The sequence below is a fragment of the Primulina huaijiensis genome, chromosome 12 (genome assembly GCF_012295235.1).
Source record: "Primulina huaijiensis isolate GDHJ02 chromosome 12, ASM1229523v2, whole genome shotgun sequence".
Taxonomy (NCBI): Eukaryota; Viridiplantae; Streptophyta; class Magnoliopsida; order Lamiales; family Gesneriaceae; genus Primulina; species Primulina huaijiensis.
The window spans coordinates 1,629,932-1,654,973 of record NC_133317.1 but is presented as its reverse complement, the minus strand read 5'-3'; the positions used below and the strand labels follow the sequence as shown (position 1 = coordinate 1,654,973).

Below are 25,042 nucleotides of genomic sequence, written 5' to 3'. Positions count from 1 at the left end.
CATGAAACTTCAGACTCGGAAATATGATTGAAATAGCTACACAAACAAAGACATCGAACTAAAGCCTGAAATTTGGAACCGAAATAAAAATGAGACCATATTGAAAAAGATCTTACATCTAGAAAATTGGTACCTTAACCGATTAGGAATGTTCTTTATCATCACAGTAGTGTTACATGAAGGTGAAATTCCCTGACCACTTAACGGAGCCATGGGAAGCGAAACACGCGGCGGAGGAAAGTCAGTAGTACCAGCGTCGACGGCGGCCTCGTTGTCAGCCTCAGCCAACTTTCTGGGCCTCCAGCATAGATTGGGTAGATTCTTGTCCACATAAACGGACCTCACTGGCCTTCGGAACCGAGGGGGGAAATGTCTTCGGACGCCCTTCTTGAAACCGTCGAGTGGAGTAGGACCATCCGCCTTCCTCGCATTCTTCGCATTCTGGCTTTTCGAATTCTTCTGTGGAATACTAATCTCTGCTCCACCATCGGACGTGGGTTTCAAACACCCATTTCCCGCCGGAAAAAAGATGCGAGAACTTGTGAGTGTCAGGTAATACGGTTGGCTCATTTTGTATATAGAGTAACTCGGATTATAAGTGGCAATTGCAGCAGGGTAAGGAAACACGGGAATCGCCGGTTGCAGACTAGCTGGCGGAGCGATTTGCTTTGGACTCCATGCTTCTGCGTTAGGGTTCAGAGGTTTTGGGAGTCTGACGCACATGGTCGAATCAAGGTGCAGGAGAAAGAAAAATGGCGCAGCCTGAAAGAAACCGACCTTAATATTTATATATCTATAAAATATTATTAAATTTGAAAATTTTAAAGTAATTAATTTTTAGTATCATATTTTGTCTTAATAATTAAATATAATAATCTATATTATATTATTAAATTCGAGAATTTTAAAATAACTAATTTTTTATGTAATAGTTTATTTTAATAATTATATATAATAATAAAATGTTAAAATTTTAACGTAAATCATATGTAGTTTAATAGATTGGACTTTTTGTTCTTAAGTATAGAGTTCTAAGTTCAAATCTTACTTTGCTCTTTTTTTCTCTATTTTTTATTTATTTTTTAATTTATATATAAAAAATACAGTGTAATCTTTCACTATTTCTTATTATTACATTTTGATCTTCATTTAAATATATATACGTCGATACACTAGTACTAATTAATACTCTCACATTCGCATTGTTTGTACAATATATATTTTTTTTAACCAAAAAAACAATCTAAAAAATTACAAAATTTAAAATTTAATATTAAAAAAAAACCACTCTGACCAAATGGTCGGTAATAGAGATATTTAAAACTAAAGATTTTTTGTTAATAGCAGAAATTTATTTATATAGTTCGATAAATAAAAGAATTTAAGTTCTACTACTACTATATATAACTATGTTACATTCTGTTTTTTTTAATATATATAAATTTTTTCTCGAAAACATAGCATTATATATTATGTTGTAATGCTTATTATTATTCACAGAAGATCTTGAATGATTTAACACACACAATAAATAAAAACTTCAAAAAGTAACATAAACAAATCTTCTTCATGTCACATATTAATCACATAAAATATAATCATCATGTTTCGAGAGTTTTTTCAAATTTCGAATTTGATTAAATATATTATCGTATAAAAATTAATAAAAAAATATGTATTATATTGTGGAATAATGGATCATATATGTTATTTAAAAAATAATATAGTAAATATATATTCGGTGAAAGAGACAAGGCACGATATTGGAGTAAAATGGATGTTGTACAATTAGGAAGATCGGTTTAGGTAGTATCCAATTATAGCACTTCATTAAATGCAACCAGACAATACAAGAAATCTTGGCGGCGGATAACCAGCCTTTTGGGAAACGACTACACAACATTTATAAATTCATATGCAAATTAACAAGCTTCTCAATGAAAAAACATCGCCTTTTTTTTAAAAATAAACTCAAAAATGTCGATAAAAAAATTAAGAGGATTTTTTAAGGTTAATCTCATGAAACTGCAACTTTCACTCATAGGTTAATCAGTTTCCCATAGTTTTTTTTATATAATATATATATATGTGTGTGTGTGAATTTATGATAATAAAAAGTTACTGCATGCATTCCCAGGTTTTTGACTGTTTCCTATTTCAGTTTAAGCATTTGGAAGTTGAATAAAGGCAATGTGTGCAGTTTGATGATATGCATCCTCTCGTACTTCATTCGGACCTGTAAATGCCTTTTTCCCCCTTTTCTTGTATAATTTTCGAAGTGACCATTTATGGTTATTTGACCAGAATTTAAAGAAAATTTGGTGTTTGAATTGCGTAGATACAGGACTTTAGAGGATATATGCGCAATTCATTATTAAGGCAATAAAGAGCATGTCCTATCACTCTACACATACTTCAAACTCTCTTGTCTTTGATTATAGACATTCGGAATTAGAGAAATTTTAAGACGTGATAAATAGCTAGATAGATTGCTGGTTACTTCAATGTCTTTGATGCAGTTGTATGTATCGGTCAAGTATGTTTTTCGAATAAGTCGATGTGTATTGGACAACGTGAAAAATAAAATATAATTCACGCTAATTACATCATTCGAATAAATATTTGGGCTGTGTTCTGAATGTGAGTTTAAACAAATCTAGCCAGATGAAAAGAATTTTAGAAAATCATGATCGTTTATTTTCATCTCAAAAAAAAAAATTGGTTGAAATTATGATTTTTTAATGGACGATAATCATTCCGAATTTTCTATAGTTTGATTTTTTTTACTTATTGTTTGAATTGAAAAAAAAAATCGGATTGTATTGTATATGTCCGTCAAGTTTAAGCTCTTTCCCATATCTAGAAATCCCTTTTGAACATCCTAAGATGATCAATTTCATTGCTATTTAGAACATATATACTTAATTGGATTGAGTCTTGTTATGGAAACCTACTAAATGAAACCTTTCAAATTCGGCTGGAATTAATAAAAATGAGTAATCTCCATCAGCCAAACCATGTTTTCTCAAAACAAGAGTTCAGAGAGCGAAAAAGAGGACGCGCATAGTCTCAATGGATGTTGTTCTAAAAAATGGAGCAGACGGCGTTGGTAGAAAAATTGAGTATTTCGGTAAACAGTTAAATAAAAAAAATAATTAATTACAGTTAAGATAATAGAGAATGTATTTTTCGTAGAAAAAACATAATTTTCATCTCGTTGCTTCTCGCTTTAACTGGGCTTCGGTCCATTTGAATAAGCTATCAAGTTCTGAACAAGCTTTTGTACGTGGTGATATGATTTGGGCTGATCTCATCTACCTGTTGAAGAATGGGTCCGTACCTGATTTGACGTAAATGGATACTACTATCTGTAGAATGGGTCCAATTAGAAAGCCCGATGGACTCCATTTAAATGGACCATTTGGTATTGCTATTTGGATTGTAATCTGTATGGGCTTTAAAAATATTGACACAAATTCAAGATATAAAATTGCCCAAGTAGATTAGCATATACATTTTTTATATTTCATTTTTTTTCACATTTAATTGTGAATTATCATAATCCAAAAATATTATCAAATTTCAGACATGCGAAGGGGAGTGGACACACAATTTGCTAGATGTCGTAATTAGCATCTTGGTGAAAGAGTCGAAACAATGCACCTACACTAGAAACAGATGCGAGATATGGTAACCCATAATTCTCATTCAAGACCTCATTTTGAAATCACTCAAGTGTAGATATATCTCTTTCCGATTTGAAATTGACATTTATTTGAAGGATTTAGTGGTCCAAAATCAACCTATTCAAAACTCCGTTGATAGTAACAAGAAAGAAATATACTAATACAACTACCATTTTGAAAAATACAATTAAATCATTAATGTAATGAAATATTAAATCTGATATAATAAGTGAGAAATGATATAATTACCATGATATTTATTACCTGGACATCCTTAATATTTAACCTCAAAATTTTTTAAATAAATAAAACTGACTAGATTATAGTCCTGTAGCGTTGTCCTTATTTAAAATTGGATGTATCCAATGTGTTAGTTAGGGGTAATTAATGATCCCAAAAGCCAATCATGAAGATTAAAGCGCGCAACATAATGTCGATTTATTACAGTGGCGGGGAGTTGTGCGAGGAAAAAAGCAGTGGGGAGTGAGTGAGACAGTAGGATCTGAGGTAACAGACGAAAGAAGATCCCATAAAAAAGAGCACCAAAGGTCAAAAAGACAACCAGATGGGCCTCATCCACCCTGACCACTGCAAAAACTCTGACCTCAAACACTACTCTCTCTCTCTCAGGGATTTGTTTAGTTGGGTAGATGAATATCGGATACATAAATAATATTGTGAGTTTTAAAACATTTGAACAAGTCGTAGAATTTGATTATTAATGTCCCAATCCAGGCACTTGAAATATTCAAGTAGTGTTCTCAACAGGAGAAGTGCGTGAATCAATAAATAGCGTCATTAGCGTTCATTTGAATTATTTACTTTTAGTATGAAATATTTAAGGGAAGGGGGCCTATCAGATATTTTTTCAAAAGAAGCAAAACATTATCTTATTTTAAGTTTCAAATTGAAGCGTTTCTTTCACATTTGCTTTCTCTTCTTTTCATGCGTTTACAACTCTTCCATTGTCACATTCAAAAATAAAAGCAAATGCGGAGCAAAAGCTTACTACACAAACTTCAATTTACCAAATTTATTGTCGGAACTAAATATTTTCACAAAATTAAGTATTGCCAATCTTTGTTAGTGAATTCTTAAAATTTTGCCAAGTTCAGTAATAAAAAAAATCGAAATGAAAAAAAAAAGGAAAAGAAGACTGGAGTGGGTGTGGGGGGCTCTCAGAACGAGAGCTCGGAAATCTCACCAAAAATCTCATAATTTCCACCACTTTTTTCCCCAGTATAACTACTGTACACTTATCCCCCACTCCCAAAATTTGAATCTTGTTCTTTGGGGGCAAGTACTTGCTCTGTTCACTATACCTTATCTTTGATGAAAACACTAAGACAAAAGTGCCCCAAAGACCAATTAATTTTGATGCACAAAACAGACTTACTTCCAATAACGGCTGAACCACAAAATTCAGCCAAATTCAGACCTCAATTCTTCTCCCTCCGATCCCTGAATTGTTGGCAAAAATCTTCCGTTCCCAAAGATTCAACAGAGAATCTTTAGATACATCCCTCTCGGTATTGCCTCAAGTAGTGTCACCTATCTTTAATGAATATTCTCCCAATAAAATCTCGAAATCTTTTGGAATATAGTTTTGGGTCAACTGCTGAAATTGAAGTAGACTTGACCTGTAAGGATTTGTACATGTGCTCGAGTTTCTTGCTAATATCATAGTCTTGTAAAATGTCGATGATTCCAAAATAGAGGACAACTTCGTAGATTTCACCGCTTCGGGAAGGTCTCAAATTGTTAAATCCACCTGGTGTATACTGATCAAAATCGCTCCTCCGAACCACTCGTTCTGCCCGTGCTGGCATGTTGGCTCCAAGTCTGATCAATGGCTTCCTGATCAAGAGCAAAATCGACCACAACCTCAGAACTCAGTCGCGAAAAATATATATATATATATAATAACAAAAAATATGCCAACAAACGTAAATTTGGGCCAATTATTGTGCTTATAATATTTTTATTTTTTTTTGAAATAAAGAACTATATGAATGAGGGAAAAACTCCAGGAAAAGAAAATTAATGATTCATATAAATCACTTGGTGGAAAATGTTCCAAATAAATCCAACTAGTAACTAATAATCTTGTTATAGAGAACAAATTCATTATCATGCCCTTTTTGCCCCCGAAAGATTCAGAATAGCCACCCTCAAACCAAAATCCTGGGTCATTTCCGTCAATATTTGCTATAAATGGGGGTAAAAAAATTAAACAGGACTGGACTGAGATCTTGCTCTTATCCCAAAAGGCAATAATAAGGTGCCCCACAAACAACTGTCTACTAATAAAATGCCTAAACAATATTGCCACCACGGCAAGATGACCTTGCAATTATTCCAACTACCATGCTAAAATAATTGAAGGAAAATTAAATGACAAGGAATATTGCTAATTAAAACATTCATATCTGCAGTTTTCTCTATTATATTAGAAGAAAATAATTTGGGGGTTCACGCTAGAGAGAAATATCTAAGTCCTCGTGACAAATTTAACACACAATTAAGAATCCAATATGTATTTACATGTGTTGAACATGCACACCTGCCGGCTAACACCCGATCCATGTCTTGAAGTTCTGCTTCAAGAAATCGACAGCCGCGAATGAATTTCTCATTTTGATAAGAACCATTGTTACCTGAGGGTGATATGAGCAACCTTTAAATCCAAGAAATGGTGAATAATAATTACCAATGCATTAACTAGGTAGTAGGTATAGCAAAAAAATTATGAAAATTTACCTGTACGCAACAAAAAAGGTGACAAACCAATTTTTTCTGCAGAATTATTGTCACGGAAATGAAGACCAACTAAAAGACTGTAATCCATGATTCCCTCAGCCTCCAAGAATTCACAATCACGTTCGATTTGTCTAGAGAAATAAGTTTATCGAGTTAGAAAAAAAGCCAACATTGTGAAATAGAATAATATTGCGGTAACAACAGATGTAACATACTCACTTGATAACTTCTTGATACCAGTTGGTCTGAAGCCTAAATACAAAGTTTAGATCAAGATCTTTGAGAGTTGTGGTTTCATCTCTCTCACCCTCAGGCTTCTCGGTTGAGCGTCCATGTGATGATCCTTTCAAGTCGAACCTTCTATGTATTCGATACTCAGAGCAGAACAAGTTTCCCATTACGATGAATCGAGTCTAATTCACCAATATTAGAGATAAGTGAGCTCATTTGGCGAAACACTAGTAAAAAAAAACAGAGCTAGTTTTCTTCAAATTAGATGTACCTTGATCCCACCAACTGGTTTTACGCAATGTACGCCAAAGAACTTTGTGACCAAGGAATTTTCATAGCAACAGACATGCTGATGGTAACTAGGAAGCATCTTTACAAGCACCTAAATTAAAAAATAACCCAACTTCAAATTTGCAGCGATGATTAACCAGGACATGGTGCAATAAAGAAAAAACAATTTTCATGCTTTAGAAGCATATTTTTGAACTTTTAACAAGTCAAGGGGATAGGAAACCAACCTTGACTTCTGATTTTTTCACTGTTTTGATCATAAACCTATCATCTTGTGTCAGGTAAAAGAAACTTCCACTTTTCCCTGGAGACGAAAGCTCCCTTAGTGCATCATTCCCACAAATGGCTAACATGTAATCCGCGGGATCTACGTGGAATAATTCTCTTAAATGTCTGAAAATTCCAAATAGAATTCACCATTTTAGGATGCAGAAACGGTAAAATGTTCCGAAATCACCATGATCAGATAAAGTAACATATCTATGCAAATGAGAGCATACACAAAAATATGCAAATGAGGAAATATATCGAACTTCTGATGGTAACAGCAAGAACTGCAATCAAGACACGAATCCAAAAACTAAATTCGAAGAGGATCGCATACCTAAACACCACAGGACAATAATCTTTCCATCGGAACTCTACAGATTGATGGGGCGGAGTCAATTTGGATCCTTCGGGAGGGAACCTAGTCCAAAACTTCTCCTTAGGATCAAAATCACTCAGCTTAAGATCACGCACAGAGGAAGTATGCTTTCCCACAGAATATCTACCGAAATAATAATTTAAAAAAATTAATAAAAAAGTTAAGTAAACTCGAGCAATTGCCTCAATATTGATAGACCAGCAGCCAAACACAAAATTAGCTTAATTCTTACCTTATACCCAACTGGAGATTCAGCATCAAATCATAATTCTTGTGCCCTTTGGATATTGTCTGTCCAGGCTTCTTCTCTTCCCCGCCACCAAAACACGGATTCTTACGGAACTGTTTTATCAAATCTCGATCCAACGGAAACCCTTCTCTATACAACATTGATGCCTCCACATCATCCATGATATCACAAGTTATATCCCCAGCTTCGCCATCCGATTCCCAGATACAAATCCTCGGAAAAGCTCTCTCCGCCATAACACAACCATCCACAGACAACCTCTTCTTCCCACCGCCGCCCCCAATCACCACATTTACGCTCTCATCCCCCACCATCAGCAAAGGAGTGGACAGCTTACTGCCAAAATACCCATGTAAACCTTCGTCAGTCCTATTCCTGTTCTTGGAATTGTGAGCTGGGTAAAAAGTACCGTTCAAAACCTGGGTCCTATTACTATTTTTACTATAATCAGCAGACCAGCATCCAATGTAACAACTTCCATCAGGCCAAGTGAAAACTCCATGCCCTTTTGGAATCCCATTTTCCCAATTTCCATCATACCTATTCCCGTTGTTCCATACTAAAACGCCTCTCCCATTAATCATCCCATTCTTCCACTCCCCAATATACTCATTCCCGTTACTCCAAACATACCTCCCTTGGCCGTCTTGCAGATTCTTCTTCCACTGCCCTTCGTAACAATCCCCATTACCGTAATGCTTTACTCCGTAGCCATGCTTCCGATCCCCGGCCCACGAGCCCTTATACATATCTCCGTCGGACCCGATATAAGTGCCAGTACCCTCCATCCGACCCGACTTGAATTCACCTTCAAAGGTCGCTCCGGAAGACCAGGAAAACTTCCCCTTCCCACTCGCTTTTCCCTTCTTCCACTCGCCTTCATACATACACCCGTCTTTCCACAAGTACTTACCGGATCCATGTGGCGTATTGTTCGAGAATGTTCCAATATACAGATCTCCATTTGGGAGATATTTCTCGTCGATATAAGCTGCGTTGTTCTCTGAAATGGAGGTGGGTGTTACCCTACGGCAGGTGCCTTGTGATTTGCTTCTAGGAATAATGACAACTGATCTCGGCGTAATGATTGTGCTAGTAATATCAAGGAATTTCTCCGAGTCGGTATCTAAAGTCTCTCCATTCGTTTTCCTCTTGTCATTTTCTACAAGCTTTATGCATAACAGTGACTCTGGCATTCTTTTCTTCTCTTCTGGCAAGCAAAATAATAAGGCTTCCTGCATGATATTAACTTAAACAACTCTCCGTTGGGTCGTTGCACTCAGCTTCGTGGACGAGAAATTTGACAAAAACCTAGGTGACCCAGCTCCGGCAGCATTTCCCGGCCTATTTCATACTTTTTCTCTCAACTCTGGAGAGAATTCAAGAGACGAACAAGAATAGTTTCAGTAACTTGTCATTGGGGGAATAAGGTGAGAATCCAGTAAACAGTAGTGTAGAGGGGAGGTTTGTAGAGGGAGAGACAGAAGAAATGAATAGGAGGAATCTGAAAAGGCCGATGAAGGAGTGGAGAAAAGATTGGTGAGAAATAGAAAATGTGGGAATAAATGACAGTGCGTGAGAGAGACAAAAGCGTCGGAGGGGAAGTTTTTTTTCAGTTGGTAAAGAAAAGTAATTTAGATGAAAATAATATTTTGTGAGAAATTATTCGGTGACGTTTACAGCTTTAAAATATATAGCTGAATCCATTAGGTTTATGAGTTTTTCCGGATCATACGATAAATATTTGATTCATATTCATGAAATTTGAATATGTTCAAAAAAATTTATCAGTTAAATTATTTTGTTCGATAGTTTGTAAGTTACTCACGAGTTTTAGTATTTAATTAATATAATATAGTTATATATTAAATAAATACATTTAAACATTTCGAGTATTTATTTTCTAAAATAATTCAAATAGTTCATGAACATATTCGAATGAACCGAACTCGAGTTTTAATTTAAACCGAATTCAAGCAAAAAATTTTTAAAAATTTTGAACTTTAAATCGAACTTGAACTCGAATATAACTAATTCGAGTCAAATTCGAATAGGTTATACTACTTGATAAAAGATAATATAATGAAACAAAAAACACTGTAGTTTGATTTAGTAAACATTATTTATTACTTTTTTTATACTACTTTTGACTCTTCTTAAAATGACTTGTAACCTATTTTAACTCGTTGATTATTTAGCAATTTTTAATATACATAAATTTAAAAATATATCAGTGAAATATACATATGATAATTGTTTGTTTTTTGCATCCATAAAAATCACAGATGACGCATTAGTATGAAACCTAATAATATCACAACTTTTTCTTCATGACGTGAGAATTTGAGGTTGTAATCTTTCATATGTATTGAGTAAATTTTCTTGATTATTGCAATAATATATGAACCACGTTGACCAATTAAATCACACTAAGCAAGCTCCGTGCGACATGCTCATCCGAAAAAACGTTGACAAGCTACGGGCTCACATACTTCACCAACTCGAACATTCATTGAAAAATAATATCACGAGTTTAACGAGGTTTGAATGGAAAGACAATACATAGATGAGCTATAAACAGTTTGCAACACAACATTTGGTAATTTTCCAGACAGTGAAAGTGAAAGGGGGCAGCACAGGTCATTTTGTTGTACAGAAACAACACCTGTGTTTTTAGGCTTAATTGCGAAATTGCCCTACGTTATTATGTTTTGGTCCTCTATAGATTTTAAGTCTATTAATTTGGTGCTAATCATAGTGTCAGGCTTTAATTAGTTTAGTAAACAGACTGATTTTACATAATGGTTTACGTTGTTAAAGGCCCATTACATTAAAACTCATAATTAGAATTAGGACAACCTACTGTAATATTAGTATTCGTCATTTTCCATCTCTAATAACATTAATTAGATACTATCAAAATTAATCAAGAATTTCCCTTATTGCTCATAAAACATATTTTTTTAAAAAAAAAAAATTGGTCCAAGGAGATGTCGGAATTGGTGAAAAATGTATAGAGTTGTCTATTTTCCTAGTAGAGATAGAGATATACTGGTGGTGGATAATAAATACAAATTAATATTATTAATATATCTCCGGTTACATTTCATTAATTGTAAATGACCCCTTACGATTTATTAATTGGGTCAGCATTTTTAATGACTGCAACGCAAGCCACGAGTAGTAATTATGTATTTCCAACTACCCATCACCCTCTCGTTAATTTTTTTGTTGACGAAAATTTGTGTGAGACGGTTTTACAGGTCGTATTTTGTGAGACAAATCTCTTATTTGGGTCATCCATGAAAAAATATTACTTTTTATGCAATATTATTGTTTATTGTGAATATCGATAAGGTTGACCCGTCTCACAGGTAAAGATTCGTGAGACCGTCTCATAAGAAATATACTCTTTTCTTTTTTAAAAAAAAGTATTTTTTGATCTGTTAAAGTCATCATGTTACACATATATTTTGATCACGACTCTTATTGATGGCACGATTAATGTCAATAGTCAAATAAATGCAGTAATTCGTGGTGCAATGAGAAATTTGAGGAGACGAATTAATGGGATGATACCAATTAAAAAATGACCCACCATACATGTGAGAGCGCAGGCGATAGGGGGGTCGTCGTTGGAGGGACATCACAAGAAATATCAGTTTAATTAAATTTCATGGGAACAAAAAACGATTGGGATCTGAACTCTACATACATAGTTACTTGTCTTTTTTTTTGGTCAGCAAGATCGTCTCCCACTATGCGAAAAAATTTGAATTAACCCCTATGTTATACAAAAATAGATATATAAACTCACACGTGAATGTCACTGATTATAGTTTCTTAAAAATGTAACTCTGATTCATGATTATTGTTTATTTAAGAAACCTTGACACTGAACGAATTTCATCAAGCGTCCTTGTTTCAAAGCACTTTTTTTTTTTAAAGCCCGTTATTTGGACGCAGAAACTCTTTCTTGAAGAGCTAAATAAAATAATAAAAAATATTTTTTTACTAGTATTATTAAATTAGTAAAGTCAATTACTGTAGAACTAAAGCAAAGAAGCCAAAAAAATTAACATCAAACTCATGCATTCGGAGGGAAAATATTCATGTAGGATACACCATACATCAGTGCTCTTGGCATACATCAGTGCTCTTGTGTCAAGAGTCAATAATGAAGATGAGCGACCAGACAATCCTTAATATAGCATATAGCATATCACCTTCCCTGTAATAAATCACTATACTTGTAGTTGCACAAATAAAATTATCCTCCATGCAATGTTGAGATGAAAACGATGACGTCCTTCTCCTCTAGCGTCGTGTCAAGCTGTCCGCTGAGTTCCCAATCACAGTCATTCACAAGGACTAAAACTCCAGGTCTTCTGCATGTGCATCAGATATGAAACTAACGCGTTAAATTCTCGTTGTGCTTAAAGTCATTCCAGGTCCAGGTTACAATGACCATTTTTTTCTTTGGATGAAAATGTTAAAAGACATAAAATTATTCTCGACCCACCTCCATGAAATCAAACTTTTGAGAAAAAAATTAATATATTACACAATCATCGAACCAAGAGGTTGCATGTTTAAGATATCAACTTCACAAAAGTTGATCTTGAGTAGTTATATCCGAGCATCTATTTCCCAATGCCTGACCAATATGTATACAGAACCTACATATTAATCCTGGGAATATTTCCTACATCCCTAACTCACAAGTGATGGGCGTATTTGTTATGGGCCCAAACACATTGGGCCCAGTAACTTCTGAATTAGCAAGTCCAATATTTGAAGACAAACAGGCCTCGGCCCAAGATTGTAAACGTATACGTGAGAAAGGAGAAGGGAAAGATACGCGAGAGAAATGTATAAAAAAGGGAGGGGGGGTTAGATAGAAGGCATTCAGTTATCATTCAGTGAGTGAGTTTCTAACAATTTGTTAGTGTGAGAGAGTTGGTTGTAACAAGAGTTTGTTATTTCCATTTTCATAATATATTATATTTTCTGAGGTTCATAACAGTGTTCAAACATAAAATTATTGTTGGCCCACATGGATGAGATCCAACTTTTGGAAAAAATAATTTCTAACCGAACACTGCTTGCATATTTAATCATCAACTATAAAGAAAGGACTCTTTTTTAGATAACACAGTTATAATGAATGAGTCACTTACACAGTATCCCCTTTCATAAACATTTCGGGCCTTTCCTTAATCAAATTGGTGCGGACCCAAGAGAGCAAGTGTTTCACAGTTAATTGCTGAAAATGAAACAAAATAAACCATAACTTCATATGGCCAACTAGCGGGAAAAAAATCACAGATTACCGGTGAGAAAAATAACTGTAATTCAGAAGACATTCACCTGGTTTTCTTCAGCCTGTAGGTGGACATTTACTTGATGGATCTTCACAAAAATGCATAAAAGTTCCGGTCCTCCACTGTTTTTCAGAAGCATGGACTTCAAAATTGCAGCAAACAAGGAAAAAAAGAAAACTACGGCGGCAGATTATGAAGTTTATATACACTGACAAGCAGTCTAAAGAACAAGCCCATCATATATTTCATATAGAGTGAATCATTATTAGCTGAATAGGTCTGAAGTGAAAAAGAATAGTTAGCCGAAACAAACTAAAGCAAGGATATAATTCAATAATTCATTAACAGCAAACACGAACTACCAGATTGAAATACTCCCATTATAGCATCCTCTTTTGTGCTCAGAACATGTTTGCGAAGGTTGAATGGAATGCTCTGGTGGAGGCCTCGAAAACCATGGGTTACTTTGAGCTACCCGACAACGTGGAATCCTCCTTGCTCGAATCTGACGAGTTCCTTCAGAAGTTCCATCATGCCCTCCTCGAGCTTCACCTTGAAGATGGTGCTTTAGTTTGCCCTGAGACGGGTCGGAAGTTTCCTATCAGTAAGGGGATTCCCGATATGCTGCTTCATGAAGACGAGGTCTGACAGTCTCTTGAATGTGGGATCTGTGTGTGTCAGGAATTGAAGTTGATGGTTTGTAGGATTAATTTCATGTTATTGGCGATGGGAAAATAATTTCTTGTCTCGTCTTCCTTTCGTATTTATGGCTTCATCATGCATAATTTCTCGTAATTGGGGGTTGTTTTTTCTGATAAAATTTCATGTATGGCAAATTTTGGTTCAAATAAAAAAATTTGCCAGTGTTAGTTTTCGCCTTGCATTGCCCCTCTTATTTTGAACTTTTTGGAGTCATGGCAATATCGAGACTGGAATGTGGTTCGAATATTATATTTCTTAAATAAATATAATAGAACGCAGCGAAATTATTATCATTATTTTTTCATACTGTACATTTTAAGAATAATCTTACCCAGAGAAAATGTGCTTGGCACATTCCCCTCATCATCAACTTTTAACTCTGAAATTTTATATTACTAGGAATGTACACGTGCGATGCACGTAGGTGACTAATAATGAAAAATATAATTAGGAGAATTAGATAATGTTTAAAGTCGTTTGAATAAAATCATTTTATAAGTATTTATCAATCTAAATATATCAAAACATAATACATAAAAATACATGATGACAATAAATCATATATATTCACTTATTTATATGATATTTTTCAATCCGCGACATAATACAGCTCTCTTAAATGATAAATCAGCAAAAATATTTTTCATTCAAATATCATTCAAAATAAAAAAAACAATAAAAATAAAATTAACAGAATATTGAATTTTACCAAAATCAAAACTAAAATTTACTTAAATAGAGTACACATAGACAAACGTCAAATAAAATTATCTTAATTTACTAAATTATCATAATAACGTTAAAATAAAATCATTAAACTTGTTATTAAGGTAAATATCACTTTTACTTTTGCTAACTTTTAACACATTGCGGATTTTATTTAATTTCTATGTTTTTTTTAAGAATGCATATTATAGATAATTAATTTTATATCATAATCAATCGTTTATAAATTAATATTGGTGATTAATAATTTGAGAGAAATAAAATTTTAACATGATATCACTCAAATAAATATATGTAGTAAAAAACATAAATAAATAAGATAATATGTAATACTCGGTTAAAAATTTTTATATGTAAAATTGTAATATATAACAAATGATAATAAACTATCAATATAATTCATATTTATTATAAGGATAATATAGATTAAATTTTTTTAAAATATTATATCATAAATTTAGTTTAAAATTTAGGGGAAAAAAAAAGAATGTGTATTAAAGAGAAATAAAATTTTAACATAATATCACTTAAGTAAATATATATAGTAAAAAACATATATAAATAAAATAATATGTAATACTCAGTTTAAAAATTTTATATGTAAAATTGTAATATATAACAAATGATAATAAACTATCAATATAATTCATATTTATTATAAGGATTATATTGATTAAATTTTTTTTAAAGATTATAGCATAAATTTAGTTTAAAATTTAGAAAAAAAATAAGATTGTGTATTAATGTCCAAATATATCTAAGATGTACAATGAATCACAAATATTGACTAAGAAACGTAAATAAATAATTTTTTTACATAAAATTTAGAAAATAAAAAATAATGTGAATTAATGTCCAAATCTATCTTTAATAATGTGTATTAAAGAGAAATAAAATTTTAACATAATACCACTCAAGTAAATATATATAGTAAAAAACATATATAAATAAAATAATATGTAATACTCAGTTTAAAAATTTTATATGTAAAATTGTAATATATAACAAATGATAATAAACTATCAATATAATTCATATTTATTATAAGGATTATATTGATTAAATTTTTTTTAAAGATTATAGCATAAATTTAGTTTAAAATTTAGAAAAAAAATAAGATTGTGTATTAATGTCCAAATATATCTAAGATGTACAATGAATCACAAATATTGACTAAGAAACGTAAATAAACAATTTTTTTACATAAAATTTAGAAAATAAAAAATAATGTGAATTAATGTCCAAATCTATCTAAGATGGACAATGAATCACAAAAAAATCCTTAAAAAGACATATTAATTTAATTTGCTAATTTAAATGAACAAAGAAATGTAAAATAATAATTTTTTTGGCATAAAATATAAGAAATAAAGAGGAATGTGTATTAATGTCCAAATTCATTTAAGATGGACAATGAATTACAAAAAAAAAACCTTTAAGATAACCTAATAATTTAATTGACCAACTTAACTGAACAAGGACATATAAAGAAATTCACAATTAAAGTGGTATATTTATATGTATGTTAGATGTTAGATTTAACTTTTAACTGTGTCCTATGTTCAACAGAGCATAGGTTATTGAATCGCAACAAAAATTACACGCAAAGACCCTAGAGGCGAGTTAAATTTTTTAGGTTATCAAATATAAATTATTTTCATCTACTAAATGAAAATTACAAAATAAAAGTGTTGAAAATGAAAGTTTAAATAGTTTAGGATTATTTATATTTTTATAATAACTCGAGTTAATTATTTTCGTAAAGTGGAGACGAACACTAATTACTAAAGTATATTGCACATTCAAATTTGTTCGGGGTGTGACAGAAATAAATATTGTTATAATACTTTTTTAAAAAAATTTACCCTAGAACATGCGTTTTGAAAATTCCTTTTTTTTGTGGCTTCGGCCTTCAAAAAAAACTCCTTTTTAATATTTTGAAATCGTTCAAAGCAAATAACGTGCTGAACTCTGAGGTTTAATTTAGTAAAATAAGACAAATCCACATTCGCTGTACCCTCCCGCAGGCTATCATTGCCTGCTTCAGGAAACAATCCACCGTCAACTAACCCAAATCTATAAATACGGTTCTAACTATACGCTTACTTCTCACAAGCCTCGACACTCTCAGAAGAGAAAATTCGATTCGTACAGGTTTTCAGCTTCAGTTTTCTACTCATTCAAAGAAATTCTGATTTATTTTCAAGATGAAGAGATGATCAACCAATTTATTCGCTTTTAACCGGTTATAATTTTCACAAATTTCAATCCGCAGGTTCTCGATTAAGTAAGTAATGAAGTGCATTTCGCTTGACTCGATAAATTGAAGCTCGGATAAAAACTTTGAATTGTGACTCTTCAGATTGAAATCTCTTCAGATTGAAATCTAGGGATTCAATTCCAGATTTCATCGTGATTTACAGAATGAGTCGGATTTTAGGACTGTCAGGCTTGAAAAGCCTCGAACAGTTCAAGTATCAACCAGGTTCTAAGTCTGGAGCTGCGAAAACGAAGACACTTCCGATCTCCTTGGACTCGGTTTCCTCTGGAAGCTTCTCGAATCTGAAGAGTACTGCAGGTTGTACATTTTTTAGTTATGCTTTGCCAAAACACTTGTGCGTATTTAACTAGTCACATTGATTTTTCTTTGTACAGAAAAATTGATCAAAGAACAAGCTTCTGCAAAAAATGACCTCGAACTTACAGTAAGACAAAAAATAACTCTCACATCGTTTACTCATAATTTTCTGCATGTTATAAAGTCTTTGATGCGCAGAAGAACATGTATATATGCATGTCCGTATGCTTATTGCAGTTTTTCGTCCATTCATGATTGTATAGCTGCTTGAGACTGTGGTTTATTCGACTGAAAGCAAGTAAATATGTGTTGTGTATATGTTTCCATTATTCTTATAATAACAGGCGCACAAATTTGGAATCATAAAACTATTATCGGTCCCCCCTCCGTAAGCCTGAGATTTTTGGGAAAGAGGCTAACTACCAGTAGATGTAAATTTGTTCATATATTTGGTACATCTAAGCAGGGACATGTATCATAGTTTTGCATTTATTTTTTAAATGCAAAACCTGAAACTGAAGTCAGGCTACCACATCTTTTTGTGTTTTTTGGAAATTTCATTTGATTTCTTCATTTAATGAACTAAACTGTGGTGTGAACTTTGACGACATGCAGAATTCTAAGATCAAGAAACTGACGGAGCAAATTCAAATACTGGAAGAGAAATTGCAAACTGCACTCAATGAAAATGCAAAGCGAAAAGTGAAGCAGAAAGAGGATGAGAAACTCTGGAAAGGACTGGACTCTAAGTTCTATTTGACAAAAACGTTGTGCGAACAACTCGATGAAACTTTGCAGCAATTAACTATTCAGGTTCAGGATGGTATGTGTTCTGTACAGCAGGAGATTGCTCATTTCAGTTTTACAGATATTCTGTCGCGCTGAATCTATGCTCTTGCAGCTGAGAAAGATAAGGCATATTTTGAAGATAAACTGTCTGAAACATCAGTTGCCCTTGATAAATTACACGAGCAGATGAAGTCTATGTCCTCGAGGTTGGAGTCTTCAGAAGAAACGGTTAAAATTAGTGAGCGACTAAATCCATTAGTTCATCAGTCAGATTTATTTTTTGAATGGATCATCGAAGAAGTGATATCAAATTATTGGACTTGATTCTTTGTGCTTTTGTGATACTTTTATGACAATGACATGCCTTTTTTACGATAAATCTAGGGGGGCAAGAAATTATGGAACTTGGTCTTGCTAAGGAACAAATGGAGAAATTTTTCCTGGATGAAAAGAATAAGACAACCATCCAGCTTGAGGAGAAAGGTAATGCCGATCAAGTAAAATTTGAAAAATTAAATTATTCACAGCTAAAGCTTCTGGGACGCTGTATATTTATTAGCCCAAATCTAATAAGTTCAATGAAAGAAATATTCATGATTATAAGAACATCCAAAAATATTTGTTATACCTTTTTTATTCATCAAGTGTACCGTTAACACCATTAATCTAATAATTTGGTATTGAAATATAAGTTTATAAATCCACAAAGTCGTTCACACACCTTTTGCCATTGAAAATTACTACAGTTATTTGCTTCAAAAAACAAAATGAATACAGTTATCATTAAAAGGACGATAATCATCGGTCTATTTTCTGGTAGCTGTATTTTCTTTCAGTTTTAGAGCCAGCATATTTTTATCAGCTAATAGCTATTCATGATAAGTGGTAATCCCATCACATTGTTTGGTTTAGTGAGAGGATCTGTGGTTTGGTTAAATAAGTGGAGCTAAATAACCCTCAGGATTTCAACTTATGCTGATTGAAAAGAAACCAATTAATTTGCACATTGAGTTTTGTTTACATGATTTGATATTTTTACCCACCTCAATTTGCATTTAGTGATAATGTTAGGAGTGATACATGTATTTTTTTCAATTTACTTGAAGATAAATCAAAACAACCAAAATATATAGGTAACTGGTCGTCAATAGATATCAATGGTTCTTGACGTGAAATTAACGCCTTTGCTTTTGCCACTACCTTGTGAAATTGAGAACTAAGATGCAATCCCAGGATTTTGGTATTTACAATTCTGTAAGACACTTTTGCTCCAAATAATGTTCCATCATTTTCTATTTTGAACCAGATAACAAGATTAAACAATTGGAAGAAGCTGATGACAGTAATCAGCTGGCTTTGAAAAGTTTGACTTCTAAGTTGGAAGAGTTGCAAGTTGAATTGAGAGTAAAAGAAGAAGACCTGCAACAATTGAGGAACTGCAAAGAAAAATTGGTGAAAGATAACATGGATCTACTATCTAGCAAAAACGATTTTGCTAACAGGTTAGAAACGGCACTCATGGAGTTCAAGAATCTGGCAGATTTTGTCAACTTGCTTGTTGAGAGGGTTACAGAATTGGAGATTCAAAGCCTAACCTTTTCTGAAAATTTAATTCAGCTTAATGCTTTATATGATTCGTGTCTTGACCTAGCTAAGAAAGAGAAAGAACTTGCTGCTCAGAATGCTCAACAAAAGTTTGATAAGATCCTCTACCAGTCTATATGCGTCACATCAGAGAAAAATACTTTACAATTGGTTAATCAGGAATTGAATGGTAAAGTCCTTGAGCTTCAGAAAGATCAGGAATTCGCAATGGTGCAGCATGTAGAAGATTGCCGGTTGGCGGAAGAGAAAATTCGGAAATTGGAATCCGAAGCAGAAATACTTTTATCTAAGCAGACTGAAATGCAAGCTTTCATAGCCAAATTAGAGGATACTGTGAAGATTTCATTAGAAAACTCAAGATTGTCTGAAAAAGAAATGGTGAAAGCTGATTTTCATTAACCATTGGCCTTTTCAACTCGATATGTGATGATGGTCAAGCTTTTTATTTGTTTTTATGTTGTTCCATGCAGAAAGATTTGTCTCTGAAACTTTCCAAGGTAGATAATGATAGTAATAATCTTATCAAAGGGTTAAAAGCAGATATCCTCGAAAAGCAAGAAGTAATCGATCGTTCGAAGAACGATATTGAAAAAAATGAAGAAAATTTAGCATCACTTGAAAAAAGAGTCAGTGAGCTTGACATTGCGTTGGAGGAGAAGGACCAGCTAATATTGGAACTCAAGACGAGAGAAAAACAGTTGGAAGATCAGAAAGAAGATGTTATTCACAAGTCTTTTAATTTAAATGTGTAGTATAGCCTCTTGAATGTGTAAGATATGATTTGGTTGTCTGTTTTAGATCAAGGCATCACTGAATGATGCTGTAAATAACCTAGAAGAAGCGAAGAATCAATACGAACAGTTGTTAAAAAGTAAACAAATAGAGTTGTCAAAGCATCTGAAAGAAATATCTCAGAGAAATGACCAGGTACTCTCTTTCACCATCAACATTACAGCAGCTTCTAACAGCACATCTCTTCTTTTTTTTATGTGTGCAATTGACTGGTTGGAGTTGATCAGGAAATTAATGATATACGGAGGAAGTATGAGATGGAGAAGCAGGAGAGTGTTAATCATGAAAAAGAAAAGGTTTTGATACTCACTTTTCCTTTTTGAGTTCCTGTTTCAATTTGATTAATTTTGATTACCTGTGTCAATTTCTAGGCCGAGAAAGCTATCAGGGATGTGGAAAAGCAACTGGAGGAAAAGGTGGCAGAAAATAAAAAAGAATCTCAAGAATACTTGGTTCGTGTACAAGAAGAACATGCTGCATTGGTATGATACTGTATAGAGGCCGTCTTAAGCTAATAATATTTTACTCTTATTTTACAGTTAAATTAATTCCATTGAGGTTTATTCTTCTGGCTGTATTTGATTTGAGTATAAAAGAACCGTTGTGAAACTGCCATAGGAAGAACATTGGAGTGGCCTTGTAATTCCACTTGCTCGGTTCAAGTGAAATTTGTTATTGTTCTTTAGCATAAAACAAACAAGAACCGAGAATTTCACCTGGTTTTTGTCCCCATTCCACGTGAGGGTGAATTTTTTCTTTTATTTGGGGTCACAAAGATTTTCTCCCACATTATTACTCTCTATTTCTCTACTGAAGATAACTCAGGAATTAAAGAGAGAACTTTCCAGTTGGCAGTTGCCACTGATAAGCTGCCATATGTGGTCATATGATTTGATGCATTTGGAAATCTGGGAATTATGGGCTAATGTGAATGTGCTGTTGGTCTGGATTGTTTGTAAATGAACATAATGGTATTCTCAGGGTACCTTTTTTATTCTATAATTTTGCTGGTTTTATTTTTGAGAGAATCTAGGAAAGAATTCTGAACGGCGATAAAATGGTGAGATTAATGTGTTGTCGATGTAGATTGGCTGCATTCAGCAGGGATACAGTAGCAAAGAAATGACCCTCATATCTAAGCACAGTGAAGAACTGAGACGCTCCCAGCTTCAAGCTGAAACTGAGCTCAGAGAGGTCTGTCACTGTAACTCTTAATTTGAAAACAATCGTAACAAGTGATCATACATTTTAATGTTACATATATTTTCTGTAGAAAACATCATCACTTAGGTCTGAGCACGAGGCTCAGCTACGAGCTTTGAGGTGTGAGCACCAAGATGAGTGCAGAAGACTGGAGGAGGAGTTGGATATTTTAAAAACCAAGGTAATTCATGTGATTGCACCATAGTCATGTTACCACTACCTTATTGTGGTCATGGGTTGTTATATCTTAGGAAGAGCAGCAGAGGGCATTACTGCAACTGCAATGGAAAGTAATGGGTGACAACCCACAAGACGACCAAGAAGTCAACTCTAAAAAGGTCTGCCTGTAAGCTGTAACACCTTGATACTCCCTTCCATTATCCCCACACTGACGAAAATCAAGAAGTATCTGTGTTATAATTGCCATCATGAATTGATGCTAAATTAATGGTCCATAGCTTAACTCTTTTTATTTATCGTTTGGAAGCTGCATAGGAATATAAACAGTTACGTCAGATGGGTGCAAATATTTATATCCTGGCCTGATTCTCCAATTGAGGAGAGAAACTGCGTGGTCTTTATTTGCCGAGGAGCTCACATTGATAAACTCTAGCCACTGGCAAGAATTGGTTATAATATCACCATACATGATAATAACAAACATTCATGAGGTTTCCGAAAACTGATCTAATATAGCTCATCACTCAATTATTATTTTTCTTTCTGCGTGCATTACAATTACACAAGGATTCTCCTTAATTCACAAGCTGGTAGGGGAAGAAATAGTCTGACTTTGAAATGTTGTCATAAAAAAATACAAATTACGAGATCTTGTCAGTTGGAAGCATATTATTGATTAGTTTGTAACTGAGTTCTTCACCTTTTCTGTTCTTCACCACTTTTCATAGTTGAGGTCCTATTTATATAAATATTCAATTTTTGTCAACCAAAACGAGAAGATCTGGCAGTGGCAAGAGAATTAAGCATGATCTGGACAGAACAAAAGGAGATGAAAAGGTGAAACTTGAAGGAAAATTGTTAAGATTCACAAACTGGTGTTATGATTGGCCTGAATTTCAATTGATTTTTTGCAGGATTCACCATACCAGAAAGATTCTCAAACACCAGTGTCAAATTTGTTGAAAAGGGTGGAAAAGGTTAACCCTGGAAGTGTAATGAGTCTTCCTAAGCATAGTAGGAAGGTAAGATCACTTCACTTCTTGTTGTGCATGAATTCTCGTGTATACGGACCTCTATGTATGTTTCCTGTGGTGCATGCTTAATTTAGTCTCGTTCACATTAAACCAAGATCCTGATATTAGCATCACCTGTCTTAATATTTCGATGATTCCATATGTTTAATGGAAGGTGACTCACCATGAATATGAAATTGAAACATCAAATGGAAGAACAATCACAAAGCGAAGAAAAACTAAGAGCACAGTGATGTTTGGGGTTTGTATTTACATAACAGTTACCATTATAGCTTTTGCTTAATGTTTTAGAAGTTTATGATTGAACTCTTGATTCACATTCTTTAACTTTCAGGACCCAAGAAAGCATGGGAATAGAGATAAGCCAAAACCTAAGACTCCCAATCAAGCAACCAAGGTAAGCAGACACTAACAAATTCTTAAATGTCTTTCTTTCCGGTACTTGCACCTGCCATTTATGATCCCTTCATATTGTCTTAGTTTAAGTAGTAGTCCGACAGACTAATATTTTGTAGCTTAACCAATTTCTTGCAAGAAGTAGTCTGACAATAACTACTTCATCCGTGCTTGATTAAACTACATCTAAGTTTATCAACTATAAACTAGTAGTTTTAGAAAACAGGGTAAGAAGTGTGTGCTGATTGCTCTTGGTTCATATTCCTGTCAAATGGCTCATGTGATGCAAAAGAAAGCTTCTTCTTGTAAACTAGTGGCTCTGTCTGCTTATTATTCCCTCAACGCACACATATAAATAGATTCAGAGACGGCAAGAACTGCAATATCTGTAGTTCATCGTGATATTTATTCATTTATTGCAGGGAACTAAAGGTGGAGGCCATCAAAATCCTTCCAAATTAGGCGATTTGTTCTCAGAAGGATCTCTTAATCCTTATGCTGATGATCCCTATGCATTTGATTAGAGGTATTCCCATTTCATTGTACACCTTTTTCTAAAAAATTCTGAAAGAACTTTTAGGCAACCATTGATTCAGTGATGACATCAACCTTCTTAGAAAGGTTGATAATCAGGTCGTGTTAAACAATGAATTATCGTCAATCTGATGTTAAAAGAATCCATTTTTATGTTACTCATATGTATATTTTCTTTTATTTATAGTCATGGCTTAAAATCCACACTGACCACTAGCATACTATGGTTATTACGCAATAGATAAGCAAGTCTTAATCTCATCTTAGGTGCCTGAGTTTGGTCTAACTTTACTCGTTTCTATCATAAACAAGTCTTGGGGAACAGCCAAATAAGTTACAAGGATAGCAAGTTGAATTCTTTAACTCATTCTGTTTTCATTGCAGGCTTCCAAAGCGCCATTTCTGCTGCAAAATTATAAGGAAAACGAATTTCGGCTGTGACTTCATACAGATTTTTGTTGCCTTGGTGCTTCAGCCATCAGTGACTTCTGAAAAATAATCTCGCGTGCACAGTTTTACTTCTAGCAAGTGGAAAGAAAGGTTCACTTTATATTATGCCTCTCGAATTGCCATGAATGCTTGAATGTTGTTTTGCGAAAGCACCTGCAGTTGCATTGCAATGTAAGACTGATATGTTTGGAGCTCCATTCGAATTCTGGAAGACTCCCTGATTTTAGTCTCTTAGAATCATATCCATGATACACTTTAATATGGCATACACATTATAGTGATACATATGCTCTCATTTTATGGAAAGATATAATGGAATTTAAACATTCTTTGGTGTCCTTTGCTGCGGACTTAGAAAAAAAAAAAAAAAACACACACACACACACACGATCTTGGTTTTTTGAGGATTGAGGTTCTCATATTATCATAATATTATGATGTGGTTCTAATAGAGGTCTTCTTGCAGCGGCTGTCATGATTCTACATTTTCCCAAAAATATAACATTTGAATTGTCAATGTTCCTAATTTGGGTTGAACAAATGATAATAAAAGAAATTTGCTAGAAATTGAGTGGAATGAATATAAATTTTTAAGTCAATGAAAGTACCAAACTTTATGACCCATCATGTGTCTCAAATGTTTATGAGGCAAATGGAATCAAACTAGCTGATTGAAGCAGCATTATGATGTAATCACTGATATCCTTGTTCTTACCAATGCTATTATTTCTATGTACCATAATCTGCGTGCCCACTAAATTACTTTTGAGCAAAACCATGAAAGTTTTCTTCTTTCTGTCCTTTTTTTTTTAATCAATTGTTTCTTATTTTAAAAAATATATAACTTATTATTAAAAAGATAATG

The 25,042-nt window shown here is 33.5% G+C and overlaps 3 protein-coding genes across 3 annotated transcripts; 1 reads left to right on the top strand and 2 right to left on the bottom strand.

The window, feature by feature from the left end:
* Nucleotides 1-4,789: 4,789 nt before the first annotated feature.
* On the bottom strand, nt 4,790-9,408 carry LOC140990182 (phosphatidylinositol 4-phosphate 5-kinase 1-like). The gene is made up of 8 exons (XM_073459761.1): nt 7,847-9,408; nt 7,573-7,737; nt 7,196-7,361; nt 6,949-7,059; nt 6,666-6,859; nt 6,447-6,577; nt 6,250-6,343; nt 4,790-5,543 (listed from the first exon to the last, which is right to left on the bottom strand). The coding sequence occupies exons 1-8, from the start codon at nt 9,103-9,105 to the stop codon at nt 5,234-5,236; spliced, it is 2,430 nt and encodes an 809-aa protein (XP_073315862.1). The 5' UTR covers nt 9,106-9,408; the 3' UTR covers nt 4,790-5,233.
* Nucleotides 9,409-11,991: 2,583 nt separating this feature from the next.
* On the bottom strand, nt 11,992-13,470 carry LOC140990615 (ubiquitin-related modifier 1 homolog 2-like). The gene is made up of 3 exons (XM_073460393.1): nt 13,235-13,470; nt 13,045-13,130; nt 11,992-12,252 (listed from the first exon to the last, which is right to left on the bottom strand). Exons 1-3 carry the CDS (start codon nt 13,325-13,327, stop codon nt 12,135-12,137), a joined length of 297 nt encoding a protein of 98 aa, XP_073316494.1. The 5' UTR covers nt 13,328-13,470; the 3' UTR covers nt 11,992-12,134.
* Nucleotides 13,471-16,639: 3,169 nt separating this feature from the next.
* On the top strand, nt 16,640-24,516 carry LOC140989358 (synaptonemal complex protein 1-like). The gene is made up of 20 exons (XM_073458560.1): nt 16,640-16,770; nt 16,892-17,194; nt 17,272-17,321; nt 17,810-18,017; nt 18,096-18,221; nt 18,368-18,466; nt 19,290-19,966; nt 20,059-20,307; nt 20,387-20,515; nt 20,608-20,676; nt 20,752-20,862; nt 21,467-21,574; nt 21,654-21,764; nt 21,835-21,921; nt 22,535-22,600; nt 22,678-22,785; nt 22,952-23,038; nt 23,132-23,194; nt 23,616-23,719; nt 24,112-24,516. Exons 2-19 carry the CDS (start codon nt 17,041-17,043, stop codon nt 23,715-23,717), a joined length of 2,604 nt encoding a protein of 867 aa, XP_073314661.1. The 5' UTR covers nt 16,640-16,770; nt 16,892-17,040; the 3' UTR covers nt 23,718-23,719; nt 24,112-24,516.
* The last annotated feature ends 526 nt before the right edge of the window (nt 24,517-25,042 follow it).